The 16,624-nt window shown below is 44.5% G+C and overlaps 1 protein-coding gene and 1 non-coding gene across 2 annotated transcripts in view; one reads left to right on the top strand and one right to left on the bottom strand.

Moving 5' to 3' along the window:
• The first annotated feature begins 3,483 nt into the window (after positions 1-3,483).
• The window catches only part of STX6 (syntaxin 6), a 39,380-nt gene continuing 26,239 nt past the window's right edge, over positions 3,484-16,624 (top strand). The window contains exon 1 of the mRNA XM_065885328.1: positions 3,484-3,756. Within this exon, the coding sequence (XP_065741400.1) occupies positions 3,722-3,756 (35 nt within the window). The 5' untranslated portion in view covers positions 3,484-3,721. The remainder of the gene's footprint in view (positions 3,757-16,624) is intronic.
• Positions 11,703-11,775, bottom strand: TRNAE-CUC (transfer RNA glutamic acid (anticodon CUC)). Its single transcript has one exon. It is a non-coding gene; the product is annotated as a tRNA-Glu (tRNA).

Genomic DNA, 16,624 nt, shown 5'->3' with positions numbered 1-16,624 from the left:
CAGGAGAGTACGGTAACAAAGAACATGGGTTTAGGAGTCAGACAAACTTATTTTCAAATGGGGCTCTCACTTCCTACCTATGAGACCTTGGGCAAATTGTTAACCTCTCTAAGCCTCAGATTTCTTTTGTGGAAATTGGGGATAATAAGCAGAGCTCTTGTGAGGATTCAATGAAATCAGCAGTGGTGGAACCAAGAGGTGACTTTTCACTTGGGACTTTAGAGCACCACTATCATGCACATACAATCATGGTCCCAAATAAACCCCAAATTTAAGAAAATACAGTGGGTCTGCCATGCAACCTCAGTTCAAGCCTCCTAGCCCTGTTGTCCAAACAAGTTACATTCTAAAACCTGCCCCATGTAGAAATTTTGGAGCCATTTCTGAAGAGTATGCATGTATATTACTTAGCACAGTGTATATTGCTTGGCACAAACTTACATAGTAAGTAAATGCTAGCAATTGCTATTACTATGATCGTTATTCACTAGTTTACCAAGAGAAATTGTGATTTTTCCTCCCCTGTGCACTAACAAATTCATAGAGGAGGGTAAAGTCATACCTGCCCTTCTACGATGGTTCAAATTCACTGTTATGTCAAGAAGTTCACTGAATTCCAATAGTGTATTTTAACTTTTAGTACTCACTAATGTCCATTCATTCATACACTTCTAAGTTGAGTTATTCTAAAAAGGATTTAAAATTGCTAACCTTTGATGTACTTTTGCATATGTAGTCACTTGGCTTTCTCACTTATCTTTCTTCAATTTTTCTTTTCTTTTTTACTTTTTATATTTCTGATTATCCAAGTAAATAGTCCATTGTAGAAAATTGCCAGACTTTAAGTACATTTTCTTTTTCCTACGTATAAAAAATTTCTATGCATAAAACTGTTTCTATATATAAAAATGAACAGAATTGAAATCATATATATACAATATTGTTTTGCTACTTTCAATACATGTCATTACACACCTTTAAACATTTTTAGTGACCATCAGATGAATGTCCCATAAATTTTTAGTCACTTCCTTGTGTTGGATATATAGATTGACTAAAATTGGTTTATTTTAATCCAGTGTGTAGATAAGGGTGGAGGTGATGGTAACAGCTAAGGCAAAGAAAGAAAACATGACCAGTATGTGGATATTTCCTGTGGCTGGTGCTGGGAAATGTAGACAGCCATGGCCAAGTCAATGGATGCCAACAAGAGCAAGTGTCTTCTGGACTGTTCCAGGAAAGAACATGTATCTCAGGGCTTTTAAAAGATTGGGATAATAATTCACCATGTCCCCAGATTTTGCCTCTAAAGTATTTCTCAAATGTATCCCTCCTTTCCGTCCTCCAGTGAGCTTATTTCAGGACACCCTCATCCCTCCTCTGGATGATGACCTCCTAGCTGACCTTTCAGCCATTGCTGCACCTGTGTCAAATGCCAGTATTATCCTGTCAATTCCCTCAGCTGCCGTGATCTATAGTACAGTGTCCACAGTTCTTAACAGCACAATCAAGGGCCCCCCAATAAACTGGCCCTGCCCTTTTCCAGCCTTAGTTCCTGTGGCCACAGTCCCATTCCTTCCATTCCGGCAATGCCCCCTGCTGTGGCTTGCCCACCCCCCCCCCCCCCCCCACAGGCTGCCCTGCTGTCTCCAGGCTGGGTTGTTTCTGTGGCAACATTGTGTAACTGGCTTGGCTCTCCCACCAGTCTGAGAGCTCCTTGAAGTCAAGGACCAAGCCTGTATATCTCTGTGTCCTCAGTGCCTAGCACACAGTAAGAATACAACACGTGCCAGCACTGTTCTAAGCACTTCTCGGACACTGATTCATTTAATCCTGATGACACTCTTTATGAGGAAGGTGTTATTATAGTATCCATTTCATAGTTGAGGACAATGAGAGACTAAGCTTGCCCAAGACACAACAGTCAGGAAGTAGCAGAATTAGGATTTGAACTCAGGTAATCTGTCTGCAACTATGGCTCTTAATCACAACTCTCATCTTCTCGATTTCTGTGTGTTTATTGAATGAATGAAAGATGATCCCTTTTCAGTTCCCCAACTCAATATGTTCAGAAGCAAAACAGTTCTCTTCCAGCAGCTTCTTTGTTCCCCCATACCTGACCTCCACTGCTCCTCCAGGGTCTCAGAGAAGACTGGAGTCTTTGGCTTTCACCTCTCTCCTCCTTAACCCTATTCAATCTTTTGTCATGTCTAGGTGTTTCGTTTTTCCTTGGAAACATCTATCAGATTCTCCCCACAATTGCTGTCATCCTAGTCTGGTTTTCACCCCTTCAGACTAGATGACCACAGTAGCTTCTGGACTGGTTTCCCTGACTTCACTGCCTCACTCCGCTGGGGCTTTGGGGTTTCCATGCATTTCAATTTAACCTTCACAACAATCCATGAGCTAAATATTATGATCCATGTTTTATATATGAGGAACTGAATAACAGAACTCAGGTTCAAACAGGGTTTGTCTGGCTTTGAGCACTCTCCCATCTCCAAAAAGACTGGTGACTTTAAGCAAGTCACTTAACATTCCAAGAGCCTCGGACTTCTCACTCATAAAATGGGGATAACAACAGTAATTACCTCATTGTGAGTGCAACGGAGATAACTTAGCACAGTGCTTGACATACAGGAAGTGCTCAATGATAATCAGCAGTTAAAGTTCACAAACCCCACAGCATATCTAGCATATAAGCCTGATAACTGTTCTGACCAAAATGCTTTCTGGAATCGCTTTTGAACCTGGAAGAAGTTGCGATACCTGGCCCTTTCTTTGTTCCTCAAAAGTTCTCTCTCTTGGGAAGCACCGTATACTGTATGAAAAGAACGCACAGCAAAAGAAAACACACCCCAGTCTGGTAGACAGTGCACAGATTCTCTGGCTCTGCCCTGTCCAGGTTGTGCGAGCACAGGAAATCTTGAAACCTCTCTGGAATTCTCCCATCTACTAAATGGGAATAGTAATACCGCCCCCCCCCCCCAAGAATATTGAGATAATGCACGTAACAGCCTTCAGCGCATTGCTGGATATAGCAAGACCTTCATCAAGGAGTTGTTCAATATTATCATAGTCAGATAATGTATACGAGCACGTTTTATTGTAAGTCGAGGACGAGATGGATTTCTAAATCAACATGTTATCAAAAATCAAGTATCAAAAGTAGAGGAAAGGTGAAAGGATTGTGCAAAGCAGGTACTACGGCGTATCTAGGAAACCCGACAGCCTTTCCCGCAAGGGAACAAGCAGCTCCTCCCCCTGAATCCTGAGGGGCGAGGCGAGAGAAGACCCGCCCTCCCCCACCACCCCCAGAGCCCAGTCTCCAGGGTCTTGTGACAAGGTGCCCATGCCCCGCCGACAAGGGGCGGGGCCGGGTCTGGTCACGTGAGCATGGGTGCGGAAGTGGTGCGGCGGACGGCGTTCGTGACTGGCGGAGGCTGAGCAACCCGGGGGCGGAGCCAGGCGGCCGGACGCGCTGGGAGGAGCCGGGGGAGGGGGCGGCCGCGGGGCCGGGCAACAGAGTCAGGGATTCGGTCTGCGGTGCCGACCAAGTGCTGGACCCGTGGCGGGCCAGTGCACCCCGGCTTGCGCGCTCAGAGGCTCCGGGTCCCCCAGGCCGAGGCGCCGGCGGCCGCGCGAGGCGGGTGGGGTGGGCAGCGTTCGCTGTGCGCGCTGTGCGCGGAGCAAGCGTGAGGCGGCCGGGGGCCGGGACGCCATGTCCATGGAGGACCCCTTCTTTGTGGTGAAAGGGTGAGTGTCGCCGAGGGCTCCACTGGAGGAGGAGGTGGCCGTGCTGCCTGCCGGCACCTCCCCGCTCTCCTCGCTGTAGGGGGATGGGAGACAGGTAGAGGCTGGCGAGGGGACAGTGGGGACGACTTAGCCGTGAGGGCCATGACCAAGCGTCCAGAGACATGCCCTCACCGTCCTACCTGGACTTTGAAACCCGTGACCCCAATTAAGCCCCTGGGGAGGGGGTCCCCTTTGGCCTGTAAGCTGCCCTACAACTTATTTGGAGGGGTGGAGGGGTTCAGCAGCTCTGCAGGTGGGAAGGGAGACAGGCGTCCCAGACCAAACTACAGCTGTAGTGGAGAACGGGGCCCTGCTTCGAAGGGGGAAAAACAGCATCTGGGCAGGAAAAGGGAAATGGCCCTCCTGAGCTTTGTAGTTGGCGTGCACGGGGGTGAGCTCCCATTGTCCATTGAGTTCGGAGCGCTGGCCCGCGGACTGGTGAGACCACAACATACCCAGAGGCGTCTGAGCACGTTTGCAGGCTGGGAGGCGGGGGCGCGAGGCTCCGGAAGACAACTCAATTCAGTGGGGGAGTTTTTACCGAGTAATGGGAGGGGAGGAAAGCAGCCGTTCAAACTCAGTGATGATGTTGGAAGGAAAACAAAATGAAATCAGCCAAACCAAACTTTCCTTAGCTTACTGTTAGCACCGGGATTTTCCCACAGTGCTAAAGGAAATGAGTGCTTTCTTTTTAACTCCCTGATTTCATCCAGGCTATTTGACAGGTTTCCCCCGTTTCTTCTGCCTTTCAGACTAGAACAGCCTTAACTTATTTTTCTCTATGAGCTGTTGTGACTCCATCTTTGATTGCTCAGTCGTTTGGAGATAGAAACTTTATTTGCACTGTTACATAGGCTTTATAGCCATTAAACAAATTCAGGAAAGATCGATTCTGTTGTTGTTATAACTTGTCAGCTTTTGTTTTAAATGTCAAACAAACGTTAAAATTCAGAGAACTGCAAAGTTCCGGAAAGATCAGTGCTGATAACCATAAGTGTCTCTTTGCTTTAAACTAATTGCTGCTAGCTTCCTATTTTTGTAGGGGTAAAAGCTGACCAGTTGCTTGAGTGTGGTGTGTGTGTGTGTTTTAAGGGTTCCTCTCAGAAAATTTACGTGGTACTTTAGGTGAAATACTTTAATATCAATGATACAGTAAGATATATATTTTTTAACATTTCCCTAAAAAGATTTTCCTTCACCTGACTTTAATTTAGATAGGAAAGTGCTGAGTTTAGATTATTAGTAATATGTGGCTCTCTATCTGGAAAATGTGTTGCTTATTAGAAGGATTGATTTTTAGTGTTTTTTTTTTTTGCGATACGCGGGCCTCTCACTGTTGTGGCCTCTCCCGTTGCGGAGCACAGGCTCCGCGTAGGCCCAGCGGCCATGGCTCACGGGCCCAGCCGCTCCGCGGCATGTGGGATTTTCCCGGACCGGGGCACGAACCCGTGTCACCCGCATCGGCAGGCGGACTCCCAACCACTGCGCCACCCGGGAAGCCCTAGGGGTTGATTTTTAAGTGTGAAAGCTGTGTGTTTTTTCCCTTGAATGAATGTTCTTAATGCTTAGGTTGCAAAGGTTATCTCTGGCAGTGGAGGCCATAGATAATCAGAATTTTTGGTTTGATTTTTAATGGAATTTGTGAAAATGCTAAATTGCTCTGCCATCTTGACTTTTTTTTTCCTGCTAGTATCCAATACAGTTTGCCAAGGCTTGCTCACTGATTAGATATCACTGCGTTATTGGAACATTGGCCTGGAGTGTTGGTTGACTTTTACGTGGTTTTAGCTCATGTCGTTAAGATGTCAAAACCTTCTGCTGAGGAAAAGTAAAATTAGCTATACGAGTATCTCCAGATTATGCGACGGAATATATGGGGAGCCATTCATGTAGTTCTGTTTATTAAAAGTTTTGAAGAAACGAAATTGAGCTATTTGTAATGAGGTGGATAGACCTAGAGTCTGTCATACAGAGTGAAGTAAGTCAGAAAGAGAAAGACAAATACCGTATGCTAACACATATATATGGAATTTAAGAAAAAAAAATGTCATGAAGAGCCTAGGGGTAAGATGGGAATAAAGACACAGACCTACTAGAGAATGGACTTGAGGATATGGGGAGGGGGAAGGGTAAGCTGTGACAAAGCGAGAGATAAGGTAGATAGCTAGTGGGAAGCAGCCGCATAGCACAGGAAGATCAGCGCGGTGCTCGCCTGGAGGGGTGGGATAGGGAGGGAGGGAGACGCAAGAGGGAAGAGATATGGGAACACGTGTATATGTATAACTGATTCACTTTGTTATGAAGCAGAAACTAACACACCATTGTAAAGCAATTATACTCCAATAAAGAAGTAAAAAAAAAAGTTTTGAAAGTGCACTGCACAGTGTGGAAAAACTAAAGATGTCCAAATTGTGGCACTTAGCCTAGGAGCTGATAGTCTAATCTGAGAAACAGCTCACTCCAGAATTAAGTAGAAATGACAGGTGGAAATGATTTAAGTGCCAAGTGAATCCTACAGATAATTAACTCCCCCAGTAGTTCAGAGGAAGGCATCTCATTAGGAACAGTTATGACTGGAACAGCTTTGGAGGTAGTAGTAGGTCTTGAATTAAGTTTCGAAGATGGGGGAGCATTTAGATAATTCAGGCCTGTGTCTCTTCTGGACTCATCAAGAAGAGTCTCTTATTGGTCTTCCTGCTTCCAGTCTCTTTCCTCTTGCATCTGCCTTGGTTCTGTTGGATGAGTGCTCTCCAGAATGCAGGGTGAGCCACACATTCCATTTTACATTTCCTAGTTAGACACAGTAAAAAGTAAAAAACAGGTGAAGTTAATTTTAATGTCATCGTTAACCTAGTATAGTGAAAATATTTCAACATGTGATTAATCTAAAGATTATTAAAGAAGATTTTACCCTTTTTGTACTGTCTTCAAAATCTGGTGTGTATTTTTCACTTACAGCACATCTCAATTTGGATGCTAAATTTTCATCAGGAACACTTTTTTTTTTTTTTCCTGTGGTACGTGGGCTTCTCACTGTTGTGGCCTCTCCCGTTGTGGAGCACAGGCTCCGGATGCGCAGGCTCAGTGGCCATGGCTTATGGGCCCAGCTGCTCCGCGGCATGTGGGATCTTCCCGGACCGGGGCACGAACCCGTGTCCCCTGCATCGGCAGGCGGACTCTCAACCACTGCTCCACCAGGGAAGCCCCATCAGGAACACTTGATCTGTATTTAGAGTTCATTAAACTTAAAGTTGAAAAAGTATTCGATAGATTCACATACCCAAATTGTTCCAGATATACTTTAAAAATTTTGGGTAGCTGAACTGCGTATCAGTTTTTAAATTTAAATTAATTAAAATTTAGTTCCACAGTCACACTAGCACGGTTCAGCAGTCACATGTGGCATCCATATTGGGCAGCACAGGTGTAGCTTTTCTAGAACCCAAGCAGGAGTTCCCTACTTAACATCACTGAGTGGCTGCCTGTTGCCTACAGAATAAAATATCAGCACTTCCTGACCTCCTTGACATAGCCTTCCTCTACCCTCTGCTCACTCTGCCTGCCCTTAGCACAGAGCTCCGGCTTCACCAGACTCAGTACAGTGACGGTGACCGCAGGACTGGTTGCTCTTACTCTACATGCATCCACTCTGCCTGATGCACCCACTCAGCTTTCAGGATTCAGTGTCAGCATCTCCACTGCCTCTAGGAAGTGCTTCCCCTGGCACCTGTAACACATTATTGCACCTTTTCCTCTGGCTGTCTTTCATTATTTGACTGTGAGCTCTGAAGGTTGGAACTGTTTGTTTTTCCTGTATTTCCAGCCCAGCACCTTGAATATATAGCATAAATGTTGAATAAATTCTCTTTGGTGGTTGTGGTTAAGGAGTGGTGGTTCATGGGTGGGAACACTACCAGCAAAGGCAGGCATTGTGTGTTTAGAAATCATCAAGGAGAGCATCCCAGGTGCAGTAGGAAGTTTATTTGGAGAAGTAATAATAATAATAGCTAACATTTAAAGGATGCAATTCCTATGTCAGGCGTCACGTGCTAAGTAAGCACTTTATAAGAATTTTCACTTTATAAGAACAGTTTTGTGGTGTGGGTATTAGCCCCATTTTACACATGAGGAGCTGAGGGAGCACAGAGGGGTTGAGTTACTTCCCCAGGCTCACACAGCTAATAGGTAGTGGACCCAGGATTCAAAATTTAGCTGCCCAGTTCTACTCATACTGTTAACACTTCTACAGGTACATCCACAGGTACAGGTAGAATAGGGTCAAGAAGAGTCTCTAAGAGGCCATTGGAGATTTTTAAAGCAAGGAAATGACATGAAATTAGGGTTTCGGGAATATTGATTTGGTAATAGTGTTGGATGTATCAGTGTGTAGAAAGATTAAAAAGGAGACCAGGGCTTTCCTGGTGGCGCAGTGGTTAAGAATCCACCTGCCAATGTAGGGGACACAGGTTCGAGCCTTGGTCCGGGAAGATCCCACATGCCTTGGAGCAGCTAAGCCCGTGTGCCACAACTGCTGAGCCTGCGTTCTGGAGCGTGTGAGCCACAACTACTGAAGCCCGTGGGCTTAGATCCTGGGCTCCGCAGCAAGAGAAGCCACTGCAATGAGAAGCCCGCTCACTGCAATGAAGACCCAACGCGGCCAAAAATAAATAAATAAAAATTAAAAAATAAAAAGGAGACCAGTTCGAAAGCTGTTTTTGTTTTTTTTTTTGTGGTATGTGGGCCTCCCACTGTTGTGGCCTCTCCCGTCGCGGAGCACAGGCTCCGGACGCGCAGGCTCAGCGGCCATGGCTCACGGGCCCAGCCGCTCCGCGGCATGTGGGATCCTCCCGGACGGGGGCACGAACCCGTGTCCCCTGAATCGGCAGGCGGACTCTCAACCACTGCGCCACCAGGGAAGCCCCCGAAAGCTGTTTTAATTTAAATATGCAGTGATTAGTGCCTGAGTGTTTGAAGCTCGTCTTGTGAGGTTTTGACACTCTCGATGTCTTCTTGCTCAGAGCAGAATCCCAGAACACGGGAGAAAACTACCACAGTTGGGCAGATGTGGCCATACCTGGCACAGACATTCACAGTGGTATTTTCACTACCAGAACCCCTAGCTCTACTGAATCAACTCAGGCCTGCCCCTAAGTTGTAGTTTGTCTAGTTGACCCTCTCCTGTGTGTTCTCACTGGGTGAGCTTGATTATTCCCATTGTGTCAAGTGGTCCCCGTGTATCTGTGCACATACTGCACCCCAGTCACTCTGACCCAACTCTCTCCTGTGTGTTTTTCTGTGTTTCCTACTAATTATTCGACATTCCCCCATGCTATGGGGTGGATATCTTCTCCTTTTTTTCTTTTCCTTCCCCCTCCTTAAAAATGCCTGCCTCTTCTTAGCCCTTTTTACTCCTGACTCCTCACAGCCCTTCAGTCCCATGTCCACTTGGTCACTGGGGCCTATCAGTGCATCCCCTGGATCTCTCTGGAATCCTCTCTTCCTCTCTGGTTTTGGTTCCTCCACCCTAGTTCATGTCCTTGTTCTCCCCCACCTGAACTCTTCTAAGCAGCTTCTTCAGCAAGCTTCATTTGCACTGCTGCCAGACGTGACCTCGGAGACATGTTCAGGTCACAGCTCTATTCGGAATCCTTCATTCTGAAATACTTACCGAGTGTCTGTTTTCTGTGTGCCAGGGGCTAAGGGGACAGCAGTGAACAAATGACATCCCTGTCCTAATGAAGCTTATATTCTAGAGAGAGACAGTAAACAAATGAACGAATATACGGTATGTCAGGTGGTGATAAATTCTGTAAGAAGAACAAAGCTGGGCGTAAAGGGAAAGGAAATGCATCTTCTGGGTGTAATTTTTCTTTTTATTTGACTTCCGGAGGCAGTGAGGTTTGGTGAAAGAACTGAGCTTTGTTAAGCTGACCCAAGGTTGGGATCTCACTTCTGTCAATTACTTGGTGTAAGTTTTGGCACATTAGTTATCCTCTCTGAACCTGTTTCTTTATGTACAAAATTGGCTTAACAATGCCTGCTTTGTCGGTTATGAGGATTAAATGAGTTAATGCATGTAAGTTGCCTCAGCACAGTTTGGAGTATGTATCAAGTGCTCAGTAAACATTCTCTTTTAACTGTCTATATATGTCTCCATCCAAACAGGCTGCCCTTTCTGAGAGGAAAGACCATGTCTTACTGGTTTTTTTTTTGGAGTAACATTTAAAGTGATATATGCTCATTTTAGAAAACTTAGGAAGTAAAAATATAAAAAAGGATTAAAAATTCATTGAAATACCACCATCCAGAAATTAGTTACAATTTTGGTGTTTTTTAAATCTGTTTCTATTAACAGTTTTATGTAATACTATCCATCAGTTTTTGATCTCTGTTTTTTTTTTGATATAAATATATCAGTCACTGTCCTGAGAACATGACAGGGATTGTCTTTTTAATCCTTATCAAATAGGTACTAGTACTATTATTATCATCTTACAAATGAAGAAAATGAAACTTAGAGAGTAAAAAAAAAAACAAACTTACAATTCATAAGCCTGTAATTGGAAAGGCCAGGATTTATATAAATGGGTATTATTGTTGTTATTAATCATTAAGAAATTGTGATCATACTGTCTTATAATCTTTTCATCTGTATTTTTTTATATCCTTAAAATGCTTTTGGTTGGGAGATTTTTTTTTTTTTTTTTTTTTTTTTTTTTGCGGTATGCGGGCCTCTCACTGTTGTGGCCTCTCCCGTTGCGGAGCGCAGGCTCAGCAGCCATGGCTCATGGGCCCAGCCGCTTTGCGGCATGTGGGATCTTCCCGGACCGGGGCACGAACCTGTGTCCCCTGCATCGGCAGGCGGACTCTTAACCACTGCGCCACCAGGGAAGCCCGGTTGGGAGATTTTTTAATCACTGTATTGTATTTTGTTATATAAATGTGATATAACTTATCACCCAGGACAAGGTTTATGATGTACCTAAATTTTTCACTGTTACAGTTAATATAGTGGCAAGTCTGCTTGTCACAGGTCTTCATTGCTGCTCCTGATTATTTCCATAGCCTGTAGTCCTGTAGCAGATTTGCTAATTCAGAGGGAGTGCACATTTTTCAAAGCTTCTGATGCATGTTGCCAAATTGCCCTCTAGGATATACCCCTAACTCCACTCGACTCACTACCCCACCCCCTAAAGTTTGATGGGCCCATTTCCCTTGACCCCTTGCCTGTACTGAGTCTCCTTTTAAGAAATCTTAATTAATTTGCTAGGTGAAACATACCATATTTGAATCATGTTGTTTTCATCATTATGTTCAGTAAGGTGTTACATAGTATTTGTTTGATGAGTGAGCCCATTTTGAGTTTTGGGTTCTGTAGTTTTTTTCCCTCTCTTGTTTGCAACTTCTAATCAGAATAAGCCACTAAGAAATTGAGCAGTGGAATATGAGAGTATTTTGGTACCAAGTGAGCCTCTCCTATAGGTAAAAGGCATGAATGTTGTGGTTCTTTAATATTTTGCTGATTTGGAGGCGTTGTGTGCCCGAACAAGGACAGTTTTATTTCCAGATTCTTAGCTGTGGATTTGTGTTGAAATAAAGGCGTAAGTAAGCAGGTGAGCAAGATAGTGTATGTTACATTGTATTATTCTCTAACCGTCTCTGGTCTGTGTGTACTTTTAAACACTAGATTATGAGCTCCTTGAAGGCAAGCATTGAGCATTTTAGTCACACTGTTGAAAAAACTGTTTATTGGTATAGTCACTGTGAAAAAATTATCCTTATTTAGCGAGTAATTTTATCCAGTAAAATTGAATGTAAGTCAGGTCTCATTTTCTACTTTTTAAAAATCAACCAGATGTTTCTTTCTTTTTTTTTTTGGCTGTGCTGTGTGGCTCGTGGGATCTTAGTTCCCTGACCAGGAATCGAACCCGGGTCCTCAGCAGTGAGAGCACGGAGTCCTGACCACTGTACCATCAGGGAATTCCCCAATCAGATGTTTCACTATAAAAACCACTTTGCAGACATTTGTTATATTGAATTAGGCATTTATTGAATGCCTAATAACTCTATTTGGCTCCTGAAATTATAGTCTGGTTTGGAGAACACTGTGCAGATATGTGAAACAGTGTAGGTGAAAGACAATATGCTTTGCGTGTAAGAGTTTGGAATAGAGCTGAGATACTGTGGAGACTGAAAAAACTTGGAAAGACCCCCAGGGGGAATGTTGGTCAGTGACACTTTAGTGAAGCAAGTAGGGCCTCAATCTGGGCCTTGAAGGAAATGTCTGCTTTTCATTTGCAGAGGTGTAAGGACTCTTCCAGCTGGGGAAGCAGTGAGTGAAAGTAGAGCCAGGAATGAGGAAAGGGAGGATGGGAAGAAGACCTGCCAAGTGAAACAGATTTTGTTTCAGTGAGAAATCAGGTTGGAGATTAAAGTCGGCCAGTTTTGGGGTGGAGGAGGCGTGGAATACCCAGCTGAGGAGTTTAAAGTTAATGTTTCCTATTGTAAATTCTTAATCAGGAGGTGGTTTTAACTAGCAGTTACTATGCACTTGCCTATGGTCAAACAACTTCTGAGGGCTCAAACCCAGGTCTTCTGATTCCACAAAGAAAATAGATTTGTCTGGAGCCTTTGCAAAGATGGGATTGAATAGGTACTGGAAGGCCCCTCATGCTCTGGGCCAGCAGAACTAGAGGCCAGAAGACAAGAAGTCTGAGCCCCCGTTCTCTTATTTGTTTAATGAGTGCAGACTAGTTATCATGAAAGTTCCTTCTAGATCTAAAATCCAGTGATGCAACTTAAGTAGAGGTTGTGCAAGGTGAGGAGTAAGAGGAAGAGTCAAAGATGATGCTTGTCTAGACAAGTTTCAAATCTTGGAAAATAGTGTCCCTGTTGACTAAAATGAGGAAGTTAGAGAAGGAAGCTTTTTTTTTCTGTTTCATTTTGTTGTATGAGTATTTACTGTTTTGTAGGGAGGATATGATTGGTTTGGTTTTAGGCAAATGGAATGATCCTGTAGGCAGCTAAAAATATAGGAATTAGTCCTGAGTGAGAGGTTAGGGTTGGAAATGCAGTGGGGAGTCATCAGCTTCAAGGAATCTTTTGAACCTGCTAGTGTTGGTGAGCACCTAGAAGCTATAAAAATAGTGCTGAGAAATACTGGGACCAACTGGAGGAAGAGGAAAGAGAAAATTAGTAGAAACTAGAAGAGCACAATGTCACAAAAACAAGGAAGTGAGCGTTTCAAGAAAATAGGCTGTGGTGTCCAGTACACTGGAAATGAGGACGAGTTCAAGTCACCCATGACTTTGACCTGCAGTGTCATTGGTGGCAGTAGTGGTGTCCCAGGGGCATTGTGGAAGCAGCAGCAAGTTGAGGTCAAAGTTGTATATAACTATAGGAAACTAAGTGAAGACGCTTTTTTTTTCCCTCCAGCAGAATTATTGCGAAAGATATTATCACAGTGAAGTTGAATTTGGAAATGGCAGTAAGGTCAAGTGCAGGGTATGTGTGTTTTTCCCCTTAAATACAAACGATGTGAGTGTGGAAGTCAAGTAGTAAAAAGAGCTTCTCACCTAGCCCAAGGGGTTGGTGGTAGAACAGGTTGGTGGGATATGGGGTAGAAGGGTGATAGGGTTGCAGAGGTTTGCCCAGCCTAGGTTTTTCAGGTTTCATTAGTAGAGTGGAAACCATCTGCCTTCACTAGCCTCTCAGGGTGTTGATGAAACAGGGACCCTACTGTAAACAGACATGCAGGATGGGTGCTGCCCCAGGTATAGGTGTTGTGGCTTATTGTGTTTTTCCAAAGGTGGCCGCCCCAATATATATCCTGTCCTATTTGCTTTTCTTAACTTGTGAAGCTGGCATTCTTCTATCAAGCTGGAGTCCTCATTCCTTTTCTTTGAACCCAGGCAGACCTTTGTAACTGCCTCGACTGACAGAATGAGGCAGAAATGACACTGCTTGACTCCTGAAGCTTTCGTCACAAAAGACAACCAACCAATTCAGCTTTCACCTGCATCTTTCTGACTTGGGACACAAGTCCAGCTCTACTGAAGCCACTCTGCTGGAGCATGCTTGTGGAGAGACTGTGCAGACACAGAGATACTACCGAGGAGCACCTGCTTCTGCAGCCCCAGCCTGGCAGTCTTTCAGCTGAGGCCCCAGACATTGTGGAGTGGGGACAAGCTATCTCTTCTGCGTTCGGCATGAATTCCTGACCCACAGACTCCCCATAAGAAATGGTTGTTTGATGCCATTAAGTTTTGGGGTAACTGTTATACAACCACAGTAACTGGAACGGATGCCAGTTCAGAGCCCATTAGCATGGTCAAAGAAGAAAGGAGAAATCAAAAGGCTGATGGAGGCTGCAGCTATGGTTATCCTGCAATTCGTTGGCCCAATTGAATGACAGATTCCGGGAAACAAAAGCTCCCTAATGGCTAAAATACTTCTTCCTCCCATCTTAACAGCAAATTTAGTGAGATCCAGATAAGAAATTATTTTATGGGCACCTGGATGTATTGCCTGAAGCCCTAAGGGTTGGTTGGGATGGTGAGCCTTTTACCATGGTGGAACAGACTGGAATGTTATATGGCAGGGGCTCAACTAGCAGTGACCAGGGGTTATTGCTGGGCTGGCTTCAAAAACAAACTGGAGGGGCTTCCCTGGTGCAGTGGTTGAGAGTCTGCCTGCCAATGCAGGGGACACAGGTTCATGCCCCGGTCTGGGAGGATCCCACATGCCGCGGAGCGGCTGGGCCCGTGAGCCATGGCCGCTGAGCCTGCGCGTCCGGAGCCTGTGCTCCGCAACAGGAGAGGCCACAACAGTGAGAGGCCTGCGTACCGCAAAAAAAAACAAACAAACTGGGGGACTTCCGTGGTGGTCCAGTGGTTAAGATTCCGTGTTTCCAATGCAAGGGATGCAGGTTCGATTCCTGGTCAGGGAACTAAGATCCCACATGCCACATGGCGTGGCAAAAAACAAAACTGGATTGGTTAGTCCTGCCAGTGTCAACTCTTTATTTATAAGGAATGGAAGAATCTGGCTTTGAAAGCTTAGATGAAAGCTTTATTTTTGCCTGGAAGATACATTCTTCAAAGATGTGGACTGTGTTTTCATTTTTGACAGTTGCTTACTGGGAAAGAAGCTCTGTGTTACAGGTGGTCCCATGGGCACTGGCATGGCTTGCAGTGAAGGACCTTCATTCTGGTGGTCATAAGGAGTTCATATCCATGAGGATATGATGGGTCCCATCATTTTGATGGGCCGTTTGGTGGACAGTAAGGGAAAGGGGCTCATCTGTAGTATTTCCAATGCTGTGACTCTTGTTACTCATGAAACGTGTAAGACAAAACTGACTTTGGAAGTATCTGCAACAGATATAGGAGCAGAACATCTGCTTGACTGTTGTAGGAGATAGCCATCTCTCTCCTTCAATGGATTGAAAGATTTCTCTGGGTCAGGAGCTAAACCTGTAATTCCTAAGAAAGTAATTAGCAAGTTTTTGGTGAAATGGTGTCAGACATGATACCAAAGCTGTCTGTGAGCAGATTATTATTTACTAAGAAGATTGCTAAACTGAAGAGCTCCAAAAATTCAGGGTATACATGACCCCTCATAGAAAGTTGTGAGTGTCAGACTTTAATTATTCCCATTACGCACTTGGAAGAAAAACCTGAAAAGAGCTGCACCTAACTCTACAGGAAGCAGAGGCAATATCTTGTGATTTTGACCTTTCTGGAGAGCACAGATGAAAGTGGATCATTGTTGACTAAGGAGTCGGCAGCTGCAGCGCTGCCCACAGCGTGCAGCATGCTCACGTGGGCTCACTGTGTGGTGAGCACTAACTGTGGAGTAGCTGATGCTGGGCATGCCTGTGTGGGAAGTGCCTAAGTAGCCAATTCATGCAGAAACAACTCCCTTACCTTTCCTGAGAAAGTAGGTGAAGAAAATTCCGCCAGCTCTCCTCTGTTGAAACCCTCACAAATATCAAACAGTTGTCGTGGTTATATACTCCTCTGTCCTATTCATCCAATTACTTGGAATGACAGGTGATTCTAAATATTTAGTCCCAGATATTTACGAATAGTTCTGAATTGAGCAGGTTGTCTCACTAGGTAGGGTCTTGTACATTATTACATTGGGTCTTGTATCTCTTGAAACTATTCAGAAATTCTAAGTTCTTTGGTATATTCCGGTTACCATTAATATTTGGCTTAAAAATAGGTTTTGTCTGTGACACATGTTTTCTCTTCATTCATGCCTTCTTTTTCAGGGTAATGCTATGCTGAGTTGATATTGGAAGAAGAAAAATTGGGAGATGTTTTAAACTTTGAGGGACCCCGTTAGTTGCTTTTAAGATAGGATTCCTTGACACACTGCGTGTTCTGGCTTTTCAAGATCTGAACCATTGCTGACAAGTTCCCACCTTTGTGATCCCTTAAAACGTGTCTTAGAAATGTAAACTAAGACTACTTTGATTTTCTCATGTCTATGCTATTACATGAAAACTAAAAATGAAACCTCTTTTAAAAATAAGAGATTGAGAGTGGAATAAGCCAGGTCACTGGCCAGGCCTGTTGGGTTTTGAATGTCGTCCTGGGAATGCTTTGCAGCATTTTTCTAATTCCTGCCGTTTCTTTCATTTCTTCTTGAGGACATGCACAAGTTCTTGCATGCTTAAGGACTCCTTGATTTCGCTCTGTGCTGCAAGAATTGAGTCTACCCACCTGCCCCTCCTCCCCCTCAAGTCTGCAAGTGTGGCCTTTGGATCCCAAGGGGGTCTCAAGATCCTTTCATAGAAGAGCCCCTCAGCTTCAACTGCTTT

The sequence above is a fragment of the Phocoena phocoena genome, chromosome 1 (assembly GCF_963924675.1).
Source record: "Phocoena phocoena chromosome 1, mPhoPho1.1, whole genome shotgun sequence".
In the NCBI taxonomy this organism is placed as follows: Eukaryota; Metazoa; Chordata; class Mammalia; order Artiodactyla; family Phocoenidae; genus Phocoena; species Phocoena phocoena.
This window is presented reverse-complemented; position numbering and strand designations above follow the sequence as displayed.